This window comes from Mus caroli, unplaced genomic scaffold (assembly GCF_978045245.1).
Source record: "Mus caroli unplaced genomic scaffold, Mus_caroli_1 scaffold_13, whole genome shotgun sequence".
Classification (NCBI taxonomy): domain Eukaryota; kingdom Metazoa; phylum Chordata; class Mammalia; order Rodentia; family Muridae; genus Mus; species Mus caroli.
Window position 1 is genome coordinate 25,271,351 of NW_028227268.1, and position 24,112 is coordinate 25,295,462.

The 24,112-nt window shown below is 50.1% G+C and overlaps 3 protein-coding genes and 1 pseudogene across 4 annotated transcripts; 2 read left to right on the top strand and 2 right to left on the bottom strand.

Moving 5' to 3' along the window:
* Positions 1-1,624: 1,624 nt before the first annotated feature.
* On the bottom strand, positions 1,625-9,329 carry Mrpl10 (mitochondrial ribosomal protein L10). The gene is made up of 5 exons (XM_021175791.3): positions 9,237-9,329; positions 6,011-6,180; positions 3,441-3,605; positions 3,078-3,222; positions 1,625-2,557 (listed from the first exon to the last, which is right to left on the bottom strand). Exons 1-5 carry the CDS (start codon positions 9,286-9,288, stop codon positions 2,301-2,303), a joined length of 789 nt encoding a protein of 262 aa, XP_021031450.1. The 5' UTR covers positions 9,289-9,329; the 3' UTR covers positions 1,625-2,300.
* On the top strand, positions 2,387-16,051 carry Lrrc46 (leucine rich repeat containing 46). Of its 2 annotated transcripts, XM_021175790.1 has the most exons (9): positions 2,387-2,450; positions 9,659-9,780; positions 9,876-9,981; positions 11,731-11,839; positions 14,110-14,156; positions 14,429-14,538; positions 14,692-14,761; positions 15,034-15,176; positions 15,626-16,051. In XM_021175790.1, exons 2-9 carry the CDS (start codon positions 9,759-9,761, stop codon positions 15,985-15,987), a joined length of 969 nt encoding a protein of 322 aa, XP_021031449.1. In that variant the 5' UTR covers positions 2,387-2,450; positions 9,659-9,758; the 3' UTR covers positions 15,988-16,051. The 2 variants fall into 2 exon arrangements, with proteins under 2 accessions (XP_021031449.1, XP_085685730.1); XM_085829604.1 differs by lacking the exon at positions 2,387-2,450 and having other exon boundaries at positions 9,456-9,780.
* Positions 12,016-12,165, top strand: LOC115032746 (U2 spliceosomal RNA; annotated as a pseudogene).
* Positions 16,052-16,591: 540 nt separating the features above from the next.
* Positions 16,592-20,826, bottom strand: Scrn2 (secernin 2). The gene is made up of 8 exons (XM_085829605.1): positions 20,714-20,826; positions 20,158-20,331; positions 19,515-19,696; positions 18,291-18,490; positions 17,597-17,812; positions 17,333-17,498; positions 17,060-17,240; positions 16,592-16,885 (listed from the first exon to the last, which is right to left on the bottom strand). Exons 2-8 carry the CDS (start codon positions 20,329-20,331, stop codon positions 16,727-16,729), a joined length of 1,278 nt encoding a protein of 425 aa, XP_085685731.1. The 5' UTR covers positions 20,714-20,826; the 3' UTR covers positions 16,592-16,726.
* Between the last annotated feature and the right edge of the window lie 3,286 nt (positions 20,827-24,112).

Genomic DNA, 24,112 nt, shown 5'->3' on the forward strand with positions numbered 1-24,112 from the left:
GCTGGCTTCAAGCCATAGGAGGTAAAGGATTTTATTCAGACTAACATGGCCTTGACCCCAGTGAACACTCAAGGCCATTTCCTTATTCACCCTGCCTCTCAATTACACCTGAAATAGATGGCATATTTTAGACCAGCAAAGATATCAGGTTGACTGGGAAGGGACAGAGACACCGTCCCCCCCCCCCCCACATACTCTGGGACGTGACAATCTGTGCCAGGAGCACAGTCAGCAGGCAAGAGGGACAGCTGAAGCCCCACCGAGGCTCCTCATTGAGAGCAATGCCCTACCAGGTCAGCGCGTGGGAATCAGGAAGTGTGGGTGCAGCAAGTCTCTAGGAGCAGAGATGCAGAGAGGTGGGAGCAGCTATGCAGTCATAGGCTGGCAGTTATAAAACAAAGCCTAGCTGGGGCCCCTCCCCTGACCCTCAAACACCTTTACCCCACTGTGTTCAGTTGCTGAAGTAATTAAGAATTACATTTTGAGAAAGACCTACAATTCCCAAATGGATGACCACGGACTAACAGGTTTGGTGCCTGAGAGATGGTAGCACCAGCAGGCTCTGATATGATGGAAGGCTCTTGTGTGGCCTCAGAGATGATGTGGGCCAATTGTCTGCTCCACCTTTCTAGACATCAAAGTCTTACACACCACAGTAGTACCTGCTGTCTGGGCTCCCTTCAAAACCTCAGCATGGATTTAGCCTCCCAAGAGGGAGGGGTGCAGTGGGCAGCACCAGGCAGGCCTCTGGAGGCAAAGCCACTGAAGTGGCACCAGGAGGAGCTACTCTGACATCCAGAGCCTCAAGGGCCTTTTAAATGATTGAGTATCCCTGGGCATCTGCAGAGGTGGGGACTGTGGGAAGCTGGTCCTGGCCCAGGCCAGAGGATAGCTGCTGCAGATCTTCCAACTGTCCAGGACTAAAGACGCTGTGGCACTGCTCCAAGTCTGGGAAGGAATGCTAAGGAGTCACTCCACATTCAACCCTGATCCACTCAGGATCAAGGACAGTGGCAGGCCACAGGCGGGAAGTGCTGCTTCCCAAGACTCAGGGAGGGCCTCCTGCCATAGCCCCCAGGGCTCGTATTACATGAGAACTCTAGTTCCCCCAGCCTTCATAAGGAAAAGCATGTGAGGTGTAGTATTTGGAAGGACAGGCAACTAGGGAAGATGGCTTTTAAGGAAGAAAAGTGAGACTTTAGAGAGGACTTGAAACAACCCAGACAATAACTTTGTAAGATCAGGAGTTCAGGGCTGGAGACTTGGCTGTAAGCACTTGCTCTTCCGAGGACTCAGGTTCAATCGCCTACTCACATGGTGGTTCACCACCAGGAACTCTAGCTCCAGATCAATGCCCTCTTCTGACCTCTGTGTGCACAGGCACATACACAGTGTACAGATATAAACATAGGCAGGCTTTTTAAAATATTTATGTACATAAGTACACCGTAGCTGTCTTCAGACACACCAGAAGAGGACACCAGACCATTACAGATGGTTGGGAGTCACCATGTGGTTGTTGGGAATTGAACTCAGGACCTCTGGAAGAGCGGTCAGTGCTGTTAACCGAGCCATCTCTACAGCCCGTAAGCACAGTTTTACACATAAAATAATTCTTAAAAAATAAAAAAGGCAATAAAATTTATTTTATTTTTATCACAAAGCAGTTTCCCTATTCCTTCCACAGCCCAGCACACCCGAAGGGTGGAATACCAACGTCAGCCCACCAGGACCCACTCGTGGGTAACTTTATGAAGAAGTTCTACTTTGAGAATTTGAGGCTTCAGAGAACCGAATTTAAGACCTTATCCAGAACTCAGGCTTCTCTGCTGTTTCCTGAATGGTGAGGACTAAAGGAGCTGGCATCTGTGTCTGTAGAGTGCTTGGCACAAGACCCAGCAGGTGCCATTCACAAGTCTTCCTAGCCGGTCCACCATGGCATGAGCACTGAGAAGGTGGACTGGGGAAACAGCATGGGGTAGTAGGTGAGGAGACTGGGCAAGAGTCTCTGTTCTCTGTGCCTTGTGCAGGGAGAACTCAAGGAGACTGCTCCTATCGGGTCCCTAGTTGGAACAACTAAAGACAGTGATCAGTGAAACCAAGGACAATGGGCAGCCTCACTCTGGAATGGAATTTCTCTGTATCATCAAGAGGCCTGTCCCCAAGGAGGTCATTGTGAATGAGAGCCAAGTCACACAAGGCCACTCCCCACTCCAAATTCTTTTAGATCTCTGCCAGACAACAAGACAGACAACAGGGACAGAGTGTGTTTATGGGCAGAGCTGGGTAAAACAGGCTGGCTAGGAATCTGGAGCAGGATCGGGAGGATGTAGCTTCTCATTGGCTGACGTGGCACACTCTCCCTCGTTTTGCTGTTTGACATACTGATCCAACAGGGAAGTCAGCTGGACAGGCTGGTGCTGAAGCAGGTAGCGGGTCTGGGCCGTGAGGTGAGTAAGCCCTCCTACCAGCTCCCCCTGTAGCTGATCCAGGCTGGGCAGCTTGGCATAGGCTACGAGTCCCTGCCTGCTGAGGATGGTGTCATCAACGCAGCCACCTGCAAGAACATAGGGTCAGCAGGCTCCCTGCAAACGCCAAACCCGAGAATCTGCCTTCTCCCCCCACCTTGGTCTTAAATTCAGGGTCACACGTGTGCCTCAGCCCACTGTTGGGGATGCATCACCTCTTTCTTTCCTTGAAAACATAAATAAACATCCACCAGAATCTAAAACTCCCTAACATCAGTGCCTCATAAACTTCTCTGAAGATCTTGGAGTGACGAAGTAGAGCTGCCATCTAGTCTGAATTTTCTGGGGTCACAGGCAGTCTTCTCTATAGAATGAACCCCAATACACTGGTCATGGCACTTTACCTCAGCCCTATTATCTGAGATACTTCTTTCTCATCATTTTTATTTACCTATTGGGGGGCATGCACATGCCACTTACAGCACCATGGCATAGGTGTTGAGTGGCACAGTCAGTCCCCAACAAACATGCTGACTCAGGCCTTACACACTGGGCTCTGCAGCAGCCATCCTACTTCAGCCCAGCCCTACCCCAGGGCTGCCCACTCACCCAGCAGCGGCAGGAAAGGAACGCTCTTTAAGACCCGCACCATCTCCTTGACCTTGGGCTCCTCACTGACCAGCAGCAGGTTGTGTCCAATAAAAAGGGGGAGCAGGTTTTGGTATTTGGAATTTTCTAGAAAAGGCTTTAGGACCTGGGATCACAAGAAAGAATGATTAATGGGGGACAAGAAGAGGGGAAAGCCACATAGCTTAGTCACAGGCTGTACCAAGCAGAGTGCAACCCAAGGGTCTCCTCAGCCCCCACCCACAGTTTAGGCTCTCGGGCTGTCTAGGCTGCCTAGGACAGAGGTTGGAAGTCTCCTATTCAGCAGGCATGAGAGAAGACAAGCCTGAGCCAGGGCCGCCCTACCTGGCTGGGGAAGACTTTTATGAAGATCTTGTGTTTCCGTAGCTGGTGTCTCAGGAGAAGCTTGTCCTCTGCACTCAAGGCCACGTTCTGACAGACAGCTATCATTCGGTTGTCCCGAAAAACTGCTACTATATCTTGACGCAGGAGCCGGACGAGGCCTGACTCCTGCAGCAAGAAGGAATGGCTGAGGAGATACGCAGATGGTCTGGTATCCTTCCTTACCCCACACAGGCACCAGGATGGTCAGTGATGCCAGGTGTAACAAACTGGAGAACGGGGAGGGGAGCTGGGCCTGATTCCTACAGGGTGGAAGACCCCCTTCCATACCTGTTCCACTTCCCCTAGAGAACCGTAGGCTTCAGAGCAGAGTCTGCAAACCTGAGAGCACTGCTGGCTCCAGACATCTTGCCAGGCAGCCTGTGTTACTTCATTATAGGCTGTAGTAAACAAGCCTGTTTTTGTTTTTCCTCGAGACAGGGAGTCTCTGTGTAGCCCTTGCTGTCCTGGAATTCACTCTGTAGACCAAGCTGGCCTTGAACTCAGAAATCCACCTGCCCCTGCCTCCCAAGTGCTGGGATTAAAGGCGTACGCCACCACTGCCCGGCAAGCCTGTAAAATTAATGCTAGCTACTCAGGAAGCTGAGGCAGGAAAATCAAAAGTTTAAGGCCTGCTTGAGCTACAGAGTAAAAAGAAAAAAAAAAATGGCTGAATTTTAGAACTGAAAAAAAAGGCTCTCTCAAGAAAAAAGTTAAAATAAAGGCTCAGGATAGACTTGGCCGCAGGCCACTTGTCCAGTGTGGTTCAATGCCCAGTACCACACACACAAAGTTATTTCAATTATCATCTCACACTGTGCCAACACGCTGTGCCAACGGTGAATCATTTTACCAATTTAAAATATATGATGGGGGACTGGAAGATGGCTCAGTGGGGAAAGGCGCCTGGCATCAAACCTGGAGGAAGTGAGTCTGGGCCCTAGAGCCCAGCTTAGCAGTGAGCGCCTGCACTTCTCTAGCAGGAGTCCATTTTCTTCTTTCTTTCTTTTTTTTTTTTTATTTATTTATTATGTACAGTGTTCTGCCTGCACACCAGAAGAGGGCGCCAAGATGACATTACAGATGGTTGTGAGCCACCATGTGGTTGCTGGAAATTGAACTCAGGACCTCTGGAGACGCAGTCAGTGCGTTCAACCTCTGAGCCATCTCTCCAGCCCTTCTTGTCTTTTTTAAACAGTGTATTATGTGTATGAGTATTTGCTGGCATGCATGTGTGCACCCTATGTATGCAGTGACCTAGAAGGCCAGAAGAGGGCATTACAGATAGTCATGAGCTGGCATGTGGGTGTTTAGGTCCAACCTGGGTCCTCTGGAAGAACAAGTAACTGCTCAGCTATTTCTCCAGGCCCTCGCCTTTTTTTTTTTTTTTTTTTGAGACAGGGTCTCCTTTTAGTCCTAGATGATCTGGAACTAATTATGTAGATCAGGCTAGCCTGAAACTCATAAGCAGTCTTCTTGCTTCAGCCTTCTGAGTGCCAGAATTATAGGTGTGTGCTGCTCTGCCCAGTTTTTTGGTTTTTCTTCAAAACAGCTTGTCTAATACTGAATTCCCTATATAGCCAAGGATGGCCCTGAACAACTGCTTCACCCTGCCTCCAGCTTCCACCTCCTAAATGCTAATATTATAGGCTTGTGACACCACACCTAGCTTCTTCCTGTTCCTTTCAAAAGACAGAAATTTCTATCATCCACCCCTCAGGGAAAACGGGGAAGCTTCGGCTCCTCTAAAACCGGAAAGAGCCGGGCGTGGTGGCGCACGCCTTTAATCCCAGCACTCGGGAGGCAGAGGCAGGCGGATTTCTGAGTTCGAGGCCAGCCTGGTCTACAGAGTGAGGGCCAGGACAGCCAGGGCTACACAGAGAAACCCTGTCTCGAAAAACCAAAAAAAAAAAAAAAAAAAGAAGAAGAAAAACCAGGAATCGAGAAGAGCATGAAGGAATTGAGAAGGTCCTACAACTCCTTGTCTCAAAAAAAAAAAAAAAACAACAAAAAAAGCAGGAGTGGAATTCCGCCCACTGACTAGTAAAGCTTCCAGATGCTTTTTTTGGAGACAAGTAAAAACTACAGAAAATGCAGAGTGTGACATCAACGCAGAACCAAGTGTGTATTTTACTATAAAGGATCTAGGGTGGGTGAGACTCAGAGAGTCAGAGTGCCCGCTGTAGGAGCCTGACAATCTGATGTCCACCCCCTGGACTCACGTAAGGAAGTCTGGTGTGCTTTCACACATCTGTAGTCACAGCTCCTGTGGTGAGACACTCACCGGTTCTCACTCACCGGAAGCCGTGCGCCAGCGTGGAGCATGCAGCATGGCAGAAACAGAAGACTTTATGAGGTGTTAGGAGACCTGAATCCTGAAAGCTGCCCTCTGCCATGAGCTGTGGCAAGTGTGTACATACATTCTCACACACACTCTGTCTCTCAGAAAGTGAACTGTTGATCTGAGTAGCCACAGGGCTTGTAGTCCAGCTTCATGAACCCACCACCAAGTAACACACACTGAGCTGCCTTACCTCCTTGGGGGGCTTGGGAGGAGGTGGCAGGCATCTCGGGTTGATGGCAGGTTTGGGAGGAATATACTCAGTTATCGCCATTAGCTTCTGCCGCTGGAAGTGCATGACTCGCCAGTGACGGGTCACAGCCTTGGAGCCATGGCGCACAGTCTGGAGGGTGGGCAGCCAAGCTACAAGGGGAGATGGCAACATAAGACACAGCCCCTTGGAGGACCTTGCTTGTCTTCAACCGACACCTCCACCTCCACAGAGAAAGGCACGGTTCACAGAGTTAGGCATGGCACAAAAAAATTCTCTTCTCCTCTTAGTGGGTGACCTTAGCAGAGGCTCAATCCTCTCTCCAGGTTTTTGTTACTGTTGCTTTCTGTTTGTCTTTAGACAGGATCTCATACAGCCCAGGCTGGCTTGAACTCACTGCCCACTCCACCCGTGTGCCGCCTTCAGGACTGCAGGTCTATGTCACCATGCCTGCTTTAAGCCTGCTGGGGTAAATCCAGGCCCCGTGCGGGCGCTGGCAAGCACTTTACCAAGTGGACTACAGATCCAGTCCTCCTCCACAGGTCCTCCTTGTGTACAGTCCTAGAATTTTAAAAGATTTTTTTTTTTTTTTTTTACAAGATGAAGTACTTTAAAAGTACAAGGGAAATGGAGAACCAGGACTAGCATGCACACTGTAATTCACTCAGGAGGCTAAGGCAGAATTGCCATTGTAAGACAACAACAGTCCCGGGTACAAGACCACTCAAAAAGCAAAGCAGTGCCTAAATTAATAATCAAAGCATATGAGGAGAGGATTGAGAAAACGCTTTCGGGCTGGTGAGATGGCTCAGTGGGTAAGAGCACCCCACCCGACTGCTCTTCCGAAGGTCCAGAGTTCAAATCCCAGCAACCACATGGTGGCTCACAACCATCCGCAACGAGAAAACGCTTTCCTTAAATGGCCAAATAATAAATATTTTAAGTTTGGGGGTTCATATAGTTTGTCAGTCAACCCTGCTAAAAGCAGCCATAAAAGCCTGGGCGTGGTTGGAGCTGGAGAGATGGCTCTGTGGTTAAGTGCACTTTTTGACTGACAGAGAACCTGGGTTCACTTCTCAGCACCCATATGATGACTCACATCCACCTGTCTGTCACTCCAGTTCCAGAGGAGCTAAAGCCCTCTCTTGACACCTGCAGGCACCAGGCAGAAATGTAGTATACCTTATATGTGCAATCAAACCACACAAAATAACTTCGTAATAATAACCTAGGCATGGTGGAGCATGCGTATAAATTAGCCCTCAGAAAACAGAGGCAAGAGGACTGCCCCACATTTAAGGCCAGAGTAGTCTACACACTGAGTTCTATGCCAGTCAGTGCTACACGACAGGATAGTATTCTTTAAAATGAAGAAACAAGCTGGGCATGGTGCTGCACATCTTCACTCGTAGGGCTCCGGCGATAGAGGCATCTCTCAGGTCCAGGCTCAGGCTGGCTGGGGGTACTAAGATGTAAAAAAAATCAACCAACTAACCAATCAGAAACCGGTGCAGCCACAAACAATATGTAAAGCAAAGAGACCGTGCTCCAGTCAAACTATTCATAAAGCAGTCATCCGGGCTGGGAATGCAACTAAGAGGTACAGAACTGTCCACCTGCCCAGCCCGAGGTTCCATCCCTAGCCAGCAAGAAAAGCAGAGCAAATGAAAGAAAGAACACCCCCATGACCAACCATGCCAGTCCTCGCTCTGAGCCGCAGTTCTTGAATCACAAAGACCTCCATCAAGACACCACCATCAGCTTTGTGTGGGAGCGCACATACTTTACTGCCTGCCCTAGACCTCTAAAATCTGAAACTCGGTGGTGGGGTCCAGAAAGTTGTACTTTAATAAACTCTTCCCGTGCTAATGATGGCTTCATCCCACGGCTCTGAGGCTCCTATGACTTGAAGCAAGTAGGGGGTAAAAACACAACAACCTCACAACTCGCCCAAAGGAGTCTTTCTTCAGGTCAGATGGTGAATACCTGAAATCTGAGTTCAAGATCAACCTCACTAATGAGACCCTGACTCAAACTGTAAGATTAAGGCCTGCGAGACGACTAATCCAGTACAGTAAATGCACTTCCCACCAACTCTGACAAGCTAAACTCAACCCTTGGAATCCCCCTATGATGGAGAAAAGAGGCATGCAAGCTGCCCTCTGACCTTTCTGTGCCCAATAGCACAATCTTGATGACAGGAAAAGCTTGGAAGGTCCCCTCTGCACCCAAGGACATTCTCCGAAGCTCTGAGCCAAGGTGACTCTTTCAACCCTAACATAAAGACCAACAGCGTCGTTTTGCAGGGAAAAGACCAGCTAGAAGACTCCAGGTAATATGGAGGATTGCCAGGATGAGAGGTTTTATGGTTAAGGGCCACAAGAGCTGTTACGAGTGCCTTTGGGATGAGATGGGGCTGGAAAGATGTCTCAGTGGTTAAGAGCACTGACTGCTCTTCCAGAGGTCCCGAGTTCAATTCTCAGCAACCGCGTGGTGGCTCACAACCATCTGTAATGAGATTTGATGCCCTCTTCTGATGTGTCTGAAGACAGCAACAGTGTACTCACATACATAAAGTAAATACTTCTTTAAAAAATAAAAATAATGCCTTCCTCCCAAGGTGCCTTTGCTTTGAAGCAATGAGTACAATCCTACAGTATGGTGTCAATTTTGCCCATTAAATGCCTGATGCCTATTAACAGCAGACACCACAGCTGAGATGGACACAGTGAAGTTTAACAGATCAGACGAGACAAGTGCATAAACAAAACTAGACTGATTTGATAAAAATAAATTTGACCAAAGAACCTGCTCTTTATGGAGAGAGGGTAGTTGAGAGAAGACTTGAATCTGTGTTTGGGCTAAGACCTTAAGAAGGAATACATAAAATTTCTGGCAAGGACTCTCCGGGACCAGGAGTAAGAACTGAGCGAAGGGTTAGAAAAATCCAAAGCGAGGTTCTGGGGTGTAGGAACCTGTCACTGTTTTTGGTGACAGCGCTGCTGTGGTTCCCGGCTTGGGGGGGAGGGGCTGTGGAAGGGATGTCACCGACAGGTAATGACCCAGTCACATCAGAGATCCGGCTAGTGGCAGGGTCTCCGAGAGCTGTCGACGGTCAGAGATTACGGGAAAGGTCAGAAGGAAAGGAGGGAGGCGAGGGCTAGAGAGCGCCAGCCTGCGTGCAGGGAGGCCCTGGGCCACTCCTTACCCGCCCGGGGCGGGAGACCTCCACGGAGGATCCCGGCCACCGCCGCAGCCATCGCTACAGGAAGCTCCCATGAGAGCTGCGCGGAGACGGAAGTAGCTAAGGATTGTGGGGTAGCAATAAAAAACCCGGGCCCGGAAATAGTGGGCGTGGCGCCTGATGGGGCCGCTATGCGCATGCGTGGAGCTGGGCTCCTCCCTCCTCCGCCCACCCCGCCCTCCGTTCCGGCAGACCTGGCGTCCTGTCTCCTAGCAACGACGCGAGACCTCAAGGAACGGTTCTTTCTATTCCTTCTAGTCCTTTCAGTTTAAGGCCAGTAAAGCCACGCCACACACCTCTAACTCCAGATCCTTCGTTCCCATTTACTCCTATTTTTCCACCGCACTCCCAGTAATTCTCAGAACCCCCTGTCCTTGTCTCCTCAGTCTTCCCTCCAACCTGGGTTCAACCGGCCCAACCGTCTAAGCTTCTCTGCTCGCCTTCGTCCATCTATCTGCCTCAAGCAGCGGCTGTTTATTTTAGATCATGCCAGGAGACGAGCAGGAAGGTGAGTTGACAGAATAGTTGGGCAACAGTGAGGTCGGGTTTCCAAAAAAAAAAAAAAAAAAAAATCCAGGCAACAAACGTCTCATCTTTCCCCAGCTATGAAAGCTGCCCAGAGAACCGAGGAAGGTGTCCACATTACTGAAGCCCTTATCACCAAGCGGAACCTGACCTTCCCTGGAGATGAAGACCTGTCAGAAAAGATGTGAGTGAAGAGGAGAGAAAGGGGTGATTGAAGGCGGGAACACTGACGTCCAGGTTGCTGAGCTGTACTGACTTTGAAACTCGTGTTTCTCTTTACTTACTCCACTTACCAATCAGTATTACTTTCCGGTTGGTTTTTACTTCTTTGTTTTGTTTTGTTTTGTTTCGAGACAGGGTTTCTCTGTGTAGCCCTGGCTGTCCTGGAACTCACTCTGTAGACCAGGCTGGCCTCGAACTCAGAAATCCGCCTGCCTCTGCCTCCCAAGTGCTGGGATTAAAGGCGTGCGCCACCACCACCCGGCGGTTTTTACTTCTTGAAGATGATTTTTTCATACATCCTCAGCTGCCTTGGAGGTCACTACCTCACCTCTTAGCAAACCCCAAAATTCTCTGCCCAGTTCCCAGTCTGGCCTCCCCATACTGCTGTTGCCCCATTGATTGTTATAAATAATAAATCTAATTATTCCCTGGTAGAAACTTCCTCAGCAACCTACTACAGCTAGAGTAAAATCCAAATAGCATCAACCAACCTTATTTACAGCCACATTCTACAAGTGTGCAATTTCTCATACCATGTTCTTTTTTTTTTTTTTAGCATTCTTTTTTAATTATGTGTACAATTCATTCCAGCCTCCATGTCAGAAGAGGGCACTAGATCCCATTAAAGATAGTTATGAGCCACCATGTGGTTGCTGGGAATTGAACTCAGGACCTCTGGAAGAGCAGCCAGTGATGCTCTTAGCCTCTGAGCCATCTCTCCAGCCCTCAGACCATGCATGGTCTTGCTTGGCATCGCCTGAGAGCTTGGCTTATTAGAAGTGAATTTCCACCGGGGATGTAGCTCACTGGACACATTGCTAAAAACCACAATAACCTGGCTGTCGTGTAATCCTGGCACTCAAGAGGTCGTGGCAGGAAGATCTGAAGGTCAAGCTCATTCTCCACAGCTACACAGAAAGTCTGAGGCCACCCAGGGCTACACGAAGCTCTTTGCATTTACCAGAAAGAAAGAAGGACACCCGCTCAAACCTACTGAATTAGAATCCACACCTTACAGTACCCAAAGGATTCGCAGGCATATGCAAGTTCAAGACAAGCTGGATTAGCACATGCATGCACGGCATTGTCCCCCTCCCCCTCCCCCCTCTCACTGCCTATGCATTGGTCACCTCTTCTAGGAAGTTCCTGACGCCCCCAGTGTGGAGTTGGTGCATGGCCCATGTACCCACTTTTGTGCCTCTGGCGTCCACCTGTCATAGTTATCTTGTTGGACTCCCTAATAACCGTGGCCGAGGGCCTACGTCATTTGTCCCGAGGACACTCAGTACATTTGGAAATAATGAGCGTAAGGACAGAACAAGTGATTTCCTTCCATAATCATTAGAAAGGGAGAAAGGTTCTGCTAGGAGACAGGAGGGTATTTCTACATCTATCCTCAGCCCAGCCTTGCCACCGCCATCCAAGGAAAGCTTCCCTTGTTCTGAATCTCCAGGAAGCATGAACAGCCACCTAGCAGTTTTCCAGAGGGTCCCTGTCCAGCTTGTGCTTGGCTTTCTCTGTGCCACCACTGGAGAACCACGTGTCTGAGACCAGCCAGTCTCATGACTTAGACTAGTGTCACAAAGCTGTCCTTGACATCTCCAAGCCACTTAGCCCTCGCCCTCTTCCTTGAGTGAGACACGTCTCCTCTTCCCTCCCTCCCGTCATCTATTGAAGGCCACAGGTGTGAACCCTGCCTACTCTCCTCTAGGTTTCACACTCTCGATGAACTGGAGACTGTCCGCCTGGACGGGGAAGGGATTACTTGTATCGGAAATTTAGAGAAACTCCAGAATATTCACAGCCTCTACCTGCAATCGGTAAAGTCTCCCCCACCCCCAGCACACACGCACACTCGTGCACACACACGTGCTTCCTGTCCTTTCCCTGCTGTGAACCTAGTTTATCTAATCTGAAAACAGCTGAACAGCTCATCTCTGTGTTTCTGGTGTTTTGGCCAGGAGAACATTCCCAAGTGGATCAGAAATTCTCCTGAATCGCTTCTCGGCCTTTTGGCTAAGATCAAGTGTAGGAATTCTCCTGAATTGAAACACTAATTACTGGCTGGGTGGTGGTGGCACACACATTTAATTTCAACACTTTGGAGGCAGAGGCAAGGCAGATCTCTGTGAGTTCCAGGACAGTTGGGACTACACAGAGACACCCTGTCTCGAAAACACAAAGCAAAACAAACAAACCAGCATAAAGACTGATTTCCTACCCCACCTTACCAAGAGCTCCGAGCTTTAGAATCACTATGTTCAGACACTTCTCTTGGTCTAGATTCCAGGCCTTCTAGACTGTTGAAGATCCTCTCAGGCTCAAGCCTGTTCCCATTTGGGGGTGGTGGCATATGCCTGTCACCCCAGTACTTGAGCACTGAAGACTGACAAGATCGAGGCTACCTAAGTTACATAGGAAGTCCCAGTCTGCCACACAGAACTCTTAAAATAAATATAGATCCAAGTGTGGGGGCGCATGTTTCTGGTCCCATCACTTGGGAAGCAGAGGTAGGCAAATCTCTGAGTTAGAGGCCAGCCTGTTCTATAATTTCCAAGCCAGTCAAGGCCAAATTGAGTGACTGTGTCTATAAACAAACAAACAGCCTGGCAGTGGTGGTGCACGCCTTTAATCTCTGCACCTGGGAGGTAGAGGCAGGGGATTTCTGAGTTTGAGGCCAGCCTGGTCTACAGAGTGAGTTCCAGGACAGACAGGGCTACACAGAGAAACCCTGTCTCGAAAAACCAACCAGCCAACCAACCATCAAACAAACAAACAAAGGCTGGCAAGATGGCTCAGCACATAAAAGGGCTTGCTGCCAAGCCTGTAACTTAAGTTCAACCCAAGTCCCACATAGTAGGAGAGAACTATCAATTTGTCTTTTGACCTCCATGCAGATGTGCTCTCGCACCACACACACAGACACATACACACATACAATGTCATTTAAAATGTTTAAACAAGTACCCAGTTACCATTTTGATACTGCCTACATCCTTCAGATCTCTCTCTCTCTTTCTCTCTCTCTCTCTCTCTGATCTTGCCTGAGTTTATTTGTAAAAACAGCATAGGACACTGGTCATCTGCAAATAGTGTGTGGGTAGGTGTGTCACAGCAGTCCATCTGTCTTTACACTGGCAGGAGCCTTTTCCATGGGGCCTTCACAAGGGCCTGGGCACCTTTGGGAGCCTGGGCTGCAGCTGAAGCCTTGGCCCCTGCCTCATTTTGAACCTTGGGCTTTGGCTGGCAGCGCCTACGCCCCTTGGTGATGTAGCTTTGAATCCACTTCCCAAGCCTGGGTGAGCGATGAAAGCCAGGAGACTGAATCTGTGGCTGGGGCCCTTTGACATCTTGGGCTTGATGACCTGAGGCTTCACAGGGTCCTTGGTGGCCTCTGCGCGCGCACTCACTGCCTTTGCATTGTTGGCCTGCATCTTCTTCAAGCCTTTCTTGTTGTGCTTCTTGGCAAAGCGCATGCTCCTCAGGAACTTGGGGTCAAGCCCCTTAAGGGATTTGTATCTTTGTGACCAGGGTTTCTTGATGCCATTTCTGTGCCATTTGCAGGACTGGTTGTGTTGTGTTGTGGTTCTTGGACTTGGCCATGTCTGCACAGTAGAACCAGGGGCTCCAGCAGTGCCTGGGGCCCTTCAGATCTTTTGGAGGCTGTGCTGTGGTGGTTGGGTGATCTTCAGCCTTTCCTAGGGTGAATATAGCCAGAGGCCTTAAACTTCTCCTATAAAAGTCTTGTGAGCCAACTCGTACACAATCATTGTTCCTTCTGGGTTTGCAGACCCCCAGGAAGCCTTTTCCATTTCCCTAGGGCCCCTTGGTTTCCTTCTTGAGTTTCCAGTCCCTCTTTGGTCAACTCATTGAACTAGCCCCAAGTTTACACATTAACCATTGACGAGAGAAAACAAATCCTCTCTCCCCAAGGAAGTGGCATCCAGCTACTCGGTCAGGTTGAGTGGCCATTCTCCAAGGGTAATGGCTGCTGCTGAGCATAGCCATGGTCGTAGACCTTCATCCCCTTCACAAGACTTCCCACCCAGCTGCCTTAACTCGGTTTCCCCACCCTGGTTTCCTCCTGCAGAATAAGATCCAGCGCATTGAGAACTTGGCATGCATCACCTCCCTGCGGTATGTGGCACCAAGGCAGGGAAAGAGTAGGGAGTGGGTGGTGGGTGTCGGGTGGCAGGTGGCGAGAAACTGGCTACACCCCTGGAACTGGCTTGGGGCTCTCTAAGCCTGACTCTGCTTCCCTCAGCCCACAAGGCTTTGAGTCCCCACTTTGTCAGCCAGCTACCTACACAGGGAGCCTAGGTACCTGGCGCCCTCCTCCTTTTTCTTTCCTCCTCCTCCAGCCATTCTGTAGCTCAGCCTTGTCTCTGTCCCTCCCTCCTCCTTTGCAGCTTCCTGTCTTTGGCAGGAAACCAAATCAGGCACGTGGAAAACCTCCTTGACCTCCAGTACCTCCAGTTTCTGGACCTGTCTGAGAACCTGATAGAAACGCTGAAGCTAGGTAGGGACGCCTGGCCCTAGTTCATGGAATGGGGGGTCCTCCCTCCTCTTGGCTCCAAGCTCCTTCTGATTTTTGCTATAGTCCCCGATGCTTGTCTCTCTTGGGGAAGGGGGTGCAGAGCAGGCATGAGACCCCATTCTTTCTGCCGTACAGATGAGCTCCCCGAGAGCCTTCTTATCCTCAACCTGTGTGGAAATCCCTGCACCAACCAGGATGGCTACAGGTGAGAAGGGACTGAGGGTGAGCTGAGCGCGCGTCACCCGTGCTCTAGGCAGCCACTGTCAGCCGCAAGCCATCATGCCCTCTGCCCCTAGCCTGAGTCCCATATCCAGCACCTCACAGGAGCCAGCCTGGTGCTCTTTGAGGCTGACCCCAGCCCATCTCCTAAAGTCATTCCCATCCAGGGATGGGCACTAAAGCACACGTCACTGTACCCTCCCGGGTCCCACACCAAGGACATCCTCGTGGGTAGCCTCTGCTCCTTCTGCCTTACAGGAAGATGGTGATAGGAGCCCTGCCACTGCTCTTGGACCTGGACAAGCAGCCTATACTGGAGCGGTGGACCTCAGATGAGGAGGATAAATCCTCAGATGATGAGGAGTTTCCAGAGCTCAATGGCCCCTTCTGCGCAGAGCGAGGTGACAATTTCCAGTTTGCAGTCACCCCAGGCTCACACTGGCCCCAGAGACTGGGAGAACCTCACTGACACCGTCCTAGGCAGCTAGTTCTGTGGAGTGGTCTCTCTGCAGCTTCGTGGTCTCCTCCACTCTAGGCCCTTCATGTTCTCAGAGAGCCACTCAGGAGGGTGGCATGTGTGTCACCCTCCCAGTGTGGCACATAGTCCCTGGGGGTTACTTGCTCACTTTCCATCAGCCTCAGGGCCACCTGCTGTCCATAATAAAGTGAGTGCCAATGACCCACCTCTGTCTGGAATCAGGGCACGATCTAACTAGGGGATGCTGGCAACTCATGCCTCCCAGCCCCAGCTCCATACTCCTTTTACTGGGCATGACGGGAGGTTTACCCAGGGATATCCCAGAGCCCAAGGCCCTCCTGCTGAGCCCAGGCTACACCTCTCCTCCCCCAGGATTCTTCAAGGACTTGGAGCAGGAACTGCATCAGCATCAGGAACGCAGGCAGCAGGCAGCACTGACAGAGCACTTGTCAAGGATGGAGACACAGCCTGTCCTCACAGACCTGCCCCTGCTGCCTGCCGTGCCCATGGCTGGGGACTGCAGCTCTACTGCCACTGACCAGCCTGGGAAGGAGTCAGCCCCTAGAGCTACCTCCTCAACCCAGACTGCCTCTTCTACCAAGAAACAGGTTTCCAAGAACCAGAAAAGCTCTGTCCAGGCAAGGAAGGGGGCTCTAGCAGTCACAACCTCCAAGACCTCTCAGGCTGCAACCCCCAGCACGACAAAAACGACAAACAAGAAAAGCACAAAGTAGTGCACAGTGTCTATGCAGCCTCCTCCTCGGGCTCTGCCCCAATAAAGTGTCTCTGGGCTTGGAATGTTTTTCATGTTACAGGGGGCAAGTCAAGGACTCAAAACCAGGAGGCAAAAACAGTCCCTCAAAGCAGCTTAACCTCTTAGGGGTGGCTAAAAAGGCTGGGTCCCACTGGTCCTCAAGGGCACGAAGCAGGAGCACCTTGCTGTCTTGTGGTGAGATAGCTTTGTGGTTTTTTTAAAGATAGTGCCTCACCGTGTAGCCCTGGCTGGCCTGGAACTCACTGTGCAGACCAGGCTAGCCTGGAACTCACAGATAATCCACTTGCCTCTGCCTCCTGAGTAATTGTTTTAAAGACATGTCACCATGCAGTCCAAGCTAAGGACTAAACCTTGGGATCCTGATTGTCCCCAAATAGTAGCCATCTACCTAGTGAGGGGACTTCATGAAAACCTCACCACCACCACCACCACCACCACCACCACCATTTAAAGCTAGGTCCCATCATTAGGGTTTGTGGCTTGGCACTACAGGTTTAGCAACCACCCTGCTGGGAGCTGCCCTTTGCCCCAGCTCAGCTTCTCTCAATAGACTTGAGATCCAGTTCACTGAAGAAGGAGATAAAACATTTATTAAGTCACTCCAAACCTAGATGAGCAGGGTGAAGGGATGGCTGTGATTCAACCCCACCACCGCACCCACCACAGCTCAGGGCAACTACCCTAGAGCTCCTGCATGCTTAAGCATAGGCCTGCTGCTCCCTCTCCACAAAGGCCTGGAAGAGGCTGCCCAGGCCCTGGGGTGGTGGGGTCTGTTCACCGGTAAGCAGCCCTCTGAGAGCCTCTAGGCCTTCCTGCTCCAGCCGCTGCTGCTTTTCCCGGAGTTGCTGTGCCTGCTCCTGTTGTGAAAATCAGAGGTGAAAAATGTGAACCCTCTCCCTGCAGGCAGGGTCTCCCAAGACTAGCTGAAGGTCCCACCTCTCCTTAGATCTACAGCCCTTTCTGGTCCCAGAATATCCCAAAAGATATTTCCTACCTACCTTCAGCCCTTCAGCACATTTCCCCGGGCTTACCTGCTCATCCTCCATCAGCCCAAGGGCTGCCTGGTGTCCACGATAGAGTGAGTGCCGACGGTCCACCCGAGTCTGGAATCGAGGGAGGATCCGAACAGGGTCCTGGGCTCCAAAAGTGGGGGACAACACCTGGGGGGACTGGGACACACCCACTTCAAAGATGAAAGGCTTGAATACCGACCTAATAAGACACAGGTTGAAGGACTGAAGTAGTAACCAGGAACAGGTGCTGTCATGTCCCTGACACTGCAGTATGTCCCCTTCACCCCTCACCTGGATGGGTCTGGGGTGGCAGTAAGGAAGTGGACACAGGGCTTTGTGGGATCCTGGGGCAGGACCGATACCATACTGGCTGTGGTGCGGAAACCTCCGGAGTCCATGCAGATGCCGCTCTCCTTGTCCCTGAGGATGCCCATCATCACCTCTGCTGTGATGTTCCCTGCCCAGGACAGAGTGGGTGGGGGGCTCAGCAAATGGGAGAGTGTGACAGGGACTCCAGCTGGGGTGCTGTGGCCCTCCTGCCCACCACTCACAGACCTTGATGTCGCTGCAGCATCTCACACCCTGCCCGGAATCGGGCCTTGGCAGCCTCCATGCGCACAGGCTGCTGGGTCAGGGAGAAGACCTCTGCAAAGTCAAAGAGGCCCTGCCCAGTCCACCAACCCTGAGCCTTGGCATGGCTGCGGAGCTCTGGGTGTTCAGCTGAGATGTCTGTACCAATGCTCAGCTGGTTGGAAATATTCCGGGCACCTCCTGTATAAGAAGAGGAACTTGTTTATCTGTTATGGGGTACCCACTATGTGCTAGACCCTGGGTGACATACTTAGATGACAGTTTAAACAAGTACAACCTGCCCTTAAGGGGCCTGTGGTATGAGGAGACTGACAAAGCAATCAGAACTAAATCATAGGGACAGATGTGACAGCAAAGTGGTAGCTGCTTGTATAAGACCCTCCTAATCAACCACACAGGGAGATCCAGGAAGGCTTCCCAGAGGAAGGGGCAGGCTGAAGCATGAGAACATTTGGTCAGGTGAAGGAGAAAGAGAGTTACTAAGTGTGTTCATTTCTAGTCTCCCAGGGTGTCCTTCCCTGTCCCTTTATGACCCATCAGCTTTCCCACTGCCCAAGGCTGTCAGGAAGAACAAAAATGGTAGCCTCCAGAAGTGGAGGGCAGTACCTGGGGAGGTCTAGGTTCCCTCTCGGAGGCAGGCTCTATGCTAGACTCCTACCCTGGATCCGCTGAGCAGCCCACAGTCTCCCAGCTGTCTCCAGCACCCACGCCTCTGTCCGATCAGCCAGTAAAAAGGTGTTGTGATAGCAGAATGGCTCTGGATCCTCCCGGCAGCTGCCTTCCTGCCCATAGCGGTCCAGCAAGCCTGCAATCACGTGCACAGCCTCCTGGGCAGTGCTGCTCCGTTCCAAAGCCAGCCTGATAGAAAATCAGAGTACAGAAGCGGTCCACACGGGTTTGATGAAAAGCCCACGTAACACAGCAAACCCAGCAGCAATGATGGTTGATATTAAACAGTCATGCAGGCCAGGCCTGTGATTCCTCCGGAGTGGAGACAGGGAAATCAGAAGTTCATCTCTGGACTCAGCTACATACTACATGATCTCTTAAAACAAACAAACAAAAATACCAAAGCAAAATGAAAAATCAGCTGGAGTAGTGGTACACACTTTCAACCCCAGCACTTGGGAGGCAGGCAGATCTCTGTGAGTTTGAGGCTAGCCTGGTCTACATAGTGAATTCTAAGCCAGTCAGGGTTATGCAGTGAGACCCTGTCTCAAAACATAAAATAAAACAAAAACAAACAAACATGAAAAAACAATAATAAGCCATATTGTTGCCAAGCTTTGAACTGTGAATTCCATGGAAAGGTCTGGAACACTCTTTCCAAGGAAGAAACGCCTGAACCTCTCCTCAGGCGGGGCTGCCCCACATTTACCAGTTTTTATAAACCGCAACTATGTAATATTTCAATTAACAAAAGTAGTACTGGAAGCCGGGCGTGGTGGCGCATGCCTTTAATCCCAGCACTCCGGAGGCAGAGGCAGGCGGATTTCTGAGTTCGAGGCCAGCCTGGTCTACAAAGTGAGTTCCAGGACAGCCAGAGCTATACAGAGAAACCCTGTCTCGAAAAACCAAAAAACAAACAAAAGTTGTACTGAGCTATGTGTGGTGGCACACAGGCAGGAGGATCTCTGTGAATTCAGGGCCAGCCTGGTCTACAGAGCAAGTTCCTGGACAGCCAAGGCTACACAGAGAAACCCTGTCTCAAAACAAACAAAAAAGTACTGAAAAAAAAATTAAAGCACTCTAGGCCAAGGGAGGTCCTTTATCAGACTAGGAAGATATAAGACTGCAGCTGCCTTAGAAAGGCCTCAAGGGCAAGCCCAATAGACTCAGGTGTTAGTGGGAGTAAGTGGGGCACTGAAGAACAGCTCTCTACCTGAGCAGGTCCATACCCAGCAGGGCTTCCCCCTGCCCCACAGGCTCTTTGGTCCACACTGCTTCGTTTCCAATGCAGACACCAAGCTCGTTGGCCCCCATCTCAGCTCCCCACAGCCAAGAGGGGCGGCTCAGAATCACAGCATGTGTCTTCCCCACCTGTTCCACCTCGATATAGGTACACTGGAGGTAAAGAAGACAGAGGAAAGCCGGGCGTGGTGGCGCACGCCTTTAATCCCAGCACTCCGGAGGCAGAGGCAGGCGGATTTCTGAGTTCGAGGCCAGCCTGGTCTACAAAGTGAGTTCCAGGACAGCCAGGGCTACACAGAGAAACCCTGTCTCGAAAAACCAAAAAAAAAAAAGAAGAGAGAGGAAAGAATTCAGTGGAAAAAAAAAAAAAAGACCCAGAACTTACACTGCCCGGACCCTTTGTCAGCCACTTTAAATGGCCCTGAGAAAGGTCTTATTCTCAGGTCACACATAAGTAAACCGAGTTAGCAGAAGCTAACTCCACTCAAGGGTCCAGGTTGGTGGACTGGAACTACGTACTCGTTCCACTCCATCTGCTCCCGTCCCAGGGGCAAGGAAACGAAGGTCTGGGAATAATGTCTCAACCTTCCAGCTCCTTCTAAGTCCTAACCCACCTGAAGCCGGCTCCCAGGGACGTGAGTGCCTGCTGGTATAAACACCACCTCCTGCACCTCATCTCGGGGCCGGTCTGAGTTCTTTGCAAAGATTACAGCTGGGATGACTGAGGCCGGGGGCACAGAGACAAAGCAGTCGCAGGAACAAGGGGCATCGGGGCTCAACGACGCCATCTGCGAAGAAGTGGGGATGTTCATGTCCCTCAAACCTCTCCACAGTCTTGGCCACCCACGGTGGGGCGCAGGGCACTCTCCTCCCCACGTGTGCACTCTGAGACGACACGGTCAAAAGCCTGACGCTCTGGGACAACAGCACTGTGTGCACACTCAAAGCTTGGTGTGCACTAACAATGCACTTGGCTTGGAGTCAGGAGACAAAGCAAACTCTTCAAGTTAAAAGCGTCTGTTTTGGAGTCCTAGCCCTTCCAGGCTGACTTACAGGGTAGTTTCTAGGCACAAACCATGGCTCCAAGAATCCCACGCTCCTGCGCATGCCCACATTCACGCGCCTCTTCCGTCCACCCCTTTCCAAGTCCTCAGTGCTTCGGTCTCTCACCCTCTCTGCCTCCAAGACCCCCAGGCTCGGTTCCGGGCGCCACTTCCTCCTCTTCAGGTCAGATCTGTTCCCCTGGACCCAGGTTCTCTGGTAGGTGACCTGGAAGGCCTTTGTCCCCGGGGGCGGGGCCGGCACAGGACACCTGCAATGCCACCGTCTTCCACGAGGGTGCGCGCTAGCTAGCACCACTTCTTAGAGCGGAGAGACCTTTCAAATCCTGCTAAGGAGTCCTGGGCTTTCTCTACAGGCTTATCAGATAGAGTCATTAACAGGAGGTGGAGCTGAAGGAAAAAAGAAGCCCTAGCGAAAAGAAAGAATGCATAAAATAGCCAACACTTATTTCACCACCGTCCGGCACTTATTTTACTAATTTTTAAAATTTGTATTTTTATAGGCTAGAGAGATAACTGGGTGCGTCAAAGCTGCCATTGAGGAGAACATGGGTTCGAGTCTCAGCTGTTTGTAATTCCAGTTTCAGTGAACCTGATGCTCTCTCTGGTCTCCATGGACTCCAGACACACATGTGATGCTCAGGCAGGCACACATACAGGCAAAACATCAAAACGCATAAAATAAGTTTTTTTTTTTAATTTTGTAAATATGTATGTGGGGGTTACATGTAGGGGAGGGCATGTGCCCACAGAAGCCAGAAGAGGGTGAGCTATCCCCTGAGGCTAGAGTCACAGGTGGTTGTGGGCTGCCTGGCATGGGTGGTGAGAACCAAACTCAGGTCTTCTACCAGAGCAATCTTCACTCTGAACTTCTGAACCATCCTTCTGGTCCCTTTTAAATATTTTTTATTAAAGATTCATTTATTGTATATGAGTACACTGTAGCTGTCTTCAGACACAGCAGAAAAGGGCATCGGATCCCATTACAGATGGTTGTAAGCCACCATGTGATTGTTGGGATTTGAACTCAGGACCTCTGGGAGACCAGTTGGTGTTCTTAACGTTGAGCCATCTCTCCAGCCTCCCTTTTTTATTTTCAACCTTAGATGCCATATCTTTTGAGCTGTCCACCTCGTTTTGTCATTGTTGTACATATTTTACAACTTTGGTAGACTATCTGTGTGTATACATACATGTGTGCAAGTGCACAACACCATGTAGGTGTGTCTTTGTGCAGGCTAGAGGTCAGCACTGAGTGTCTTCCTCAGTTGTGCTCCATCTTCTTCTCTGAGTCAGGGCCTCGGATGAAGGCTAAATCTTGTTGATTCTGCTTCGGTGGCTGGCCGGCCAGCGAGCTCAGAGAGCCTCCTGTCTCCACCTTCACAGGGCTGGCATTATAGTTCCCATGCTGGACATGGAACCCAGGCCTTCATGCTTCATGTGGCAGGCACTGGATTGTTTGGACCCGTACTGCCTGAGCCATCTTCCTGACCCCCGTGTACTCCCATGTCACAAGGAGACGTACGCAAACCCCGCCTGTCTCCAGAAACCCAAGTTCAGTTCTGCCCACTAGGTGCTTAGAAAGATAACGTTGAGAAGGGGATTTAGGGATTTCTAATTGCCAAGCTGTGCTGCTTCTACCTTCTACGCGCAGTGAGGAGGAGATCAGAAAGGAGAAATTTGGGCTCAGAGAGGCATGCAGTGGTGCGAAGCTGGATTCAGACTTCTTATGGTTTTGTTTTTTTTCCTCTATGAATCATCTCTGTCATTGGCACTGAAGAGCATGCACCTCACACACTTATGGTCCCATGACCTCTAGGAATTACTTGTAGGGATTACATGGAATCTGTGATACCGCTAACATTTTAATTATTACAATGTATAAACACAGAAGCATGTGTGTATGTATGTGCGTGTACATGTGTGTGTGTCTGTGTCCATGTGTGCTCATATGTGTGTGTGTCCATGTGCACATGTGTGCACATTTTTCCATTTCTTTTTTAAATTTTTTAATTTTTTTTTTTATGTTTGGTTTTTCCAGACAGGGTTTCTCTGTGTAGCCCTGGCTGTCCTGGAACTCACTCTGTAGACCAGGCTGGCCTCAAACTCAGAAGTCCGCCTGCTTCTGCCTCCCAAGTGCTGGGATTGAAGGCGTGCGCCACCACTGCTCGGAGATGCTTCCATTTCTTTAATCAGTTTTTCAGAATCTGGACTGAGGATGTAGCTCAGTTGGGGTGCTTGCCTAACGCGTATGAGTGCTGTATTCAAACCTAGGCATCGAGTAAACGCAGTGTGGTGGAGAATGCCTGTAATTCCAGGAGGCAGAAGGATCAGAAGTTCATGAGCAGCCTTGGTTAATAGGGAGTTCAGTGCCGGCCTGGGCAGGCGTCTCTGAACCAAAATAAACTTGAATTTCCAGGTACAGGGTTTCCGTCTCTGAGTCCTTAGAACTGTGTGTGTGTGTGTGTGTGTGTGTGTGTGTGTGTGTGTGAGTCCTTAGAACTGTGTGTGTGTGTGTGTGTGTGTGAGTCCTTAGAACTGTGTGTGTGTGTGTGTGTGTGTGTGTGTGAGTCCTTAGAACTGTGTGTGTGTTGTAAAGGGCATTGCTTTCTGATTTCTCTTTTTGAATATTTGATGTCTCCTCTCTCTGTGTTTTTCAAGACTGGGTTTCTCTGTGAAGCCCTGGATGTCCTGAATTCCTGTAGACCAGACTGGCTTGGTACTCAGAGATCTGAGTGTCTCTGCCTGTCTTCCAAGTGCTAGGACTAAAGGCTTTTGCCACCACTGCCTGGCTAGAAATATTTCTCAAGAGCTAGAGAGGCAGCTCATTAGTTAAGAGCGCTTGCTCTTGCAGAAGAGCAGTGTTGGGTTCCCAGCTCCTCGACCAGGTAGTTCACATAGTCCAGGAACTCCATTTATCTCCAGGGGATCCAACGCCTTCTTCTGGCCTCAGTGGGCACTTGCAGCCAAGTGTACAAATTCCTTGTACACATATTACTAAGTAAAAAGAAATCTTTAGAAAAATAAAATAAACAACGCAGCTAAGTAACAAATTATTCACGTGGCTCCTGGCTTGTGGCTGCCCATTCTACCTCACTGAGGTCGCATCTTTGGAATTAAAATCAGTATAGAGATGACGTTCTCCTTAATCTTCAGACACCACAGTCACCTGTAGCTCCATTTCCAGGGTTTTGATGCCCTCTTCTAGTCTCTAAGGGCACTACACACTCGTGGTGAACATACATACATACATACATACATACATGCAGGCAAAACATTCGTACTCATTAAATTTTTTTTATTTTTTAGATTTATTTATTTATTTTATTTATTTATACACTGTAGCTGTCTTCAGACACGCCAGAAGAGGGCATCAGATCTCATTACGGGTGGTTGTGAGCCACCATGTGGTTGCTGGGATTTGAACTTTGGACCTTCGGAAGAGCAGTCGGGTGCTCTTACCCACTGAGCCATCTCACCAGCCCTAAAATTTTTTTAAAAGAAATAT

Bases quoted from the DNA above. Each gene is read 5' to 3' on its own strand.
- Mrpl10 (XM_021175791.3), bottom strand. From the start codon at position 9,288: ATGGCTGCGGCGGTGGCCGGGATCCTCCGTGGAGGTCTCCCGCCCCGG. The intron at 6,181-9,236 runs GTAAGGAGTGGC...CTCCCCTTGTAG, and splicing joins AGGTCTCCCGCCCCGGGCGG to CTTGGCTGCCCACCCTCCAG. The intron at 2,558-3,077 runs GTGAGTGGGCAG...ATGTTCTTGCAG, and splicing joins TCCTTTCCTGCCGCTGCTGG to GTGGCTGCGTTGATGACACC.
- Lrrc46 (XM_021175790.1), top strand. From the start codon at position 9,759: ATGCCAGGAGACGAGCAGGAAG. The intron at 9,982-11,730 runs GTGAGTGAAGAG...ACTCTCCTCTAG, and splicing joins GAAGACCTGTCAGAAAAGAT to GTTTCACACTCTCGATGAAC. The intron at 14,157-14,428 runs GTATGTGGCACC...CCTCCTTTGCAG, and splicing joins GCATGCATCACCTCCCTGCG to CTTCCTGTCTTTGGCAGGAA.
- Scrn2 (XM_085829605.1), bottom strand. From the start codon at position 20,331: ATGGCGTCGTTGAGCCCCGATGCCCCTTGTTCCTGCGACTGCTTTGTC. The intron at 17,813-18,290 runs GTAGGAGTCTAG...CTTCTTATACAG, and splicing joins GGCTGCTCAGCGGATCCAGG to GAGGTGCCCGGAATATTTCC. The intron at 17,499-17,596 runs GTCTGTGAGTGG...TGTCCTGGGCAG, and splicing joins GATGCTGCAGCGACATCAAG to GGAACATCACAGCAGAGGTG.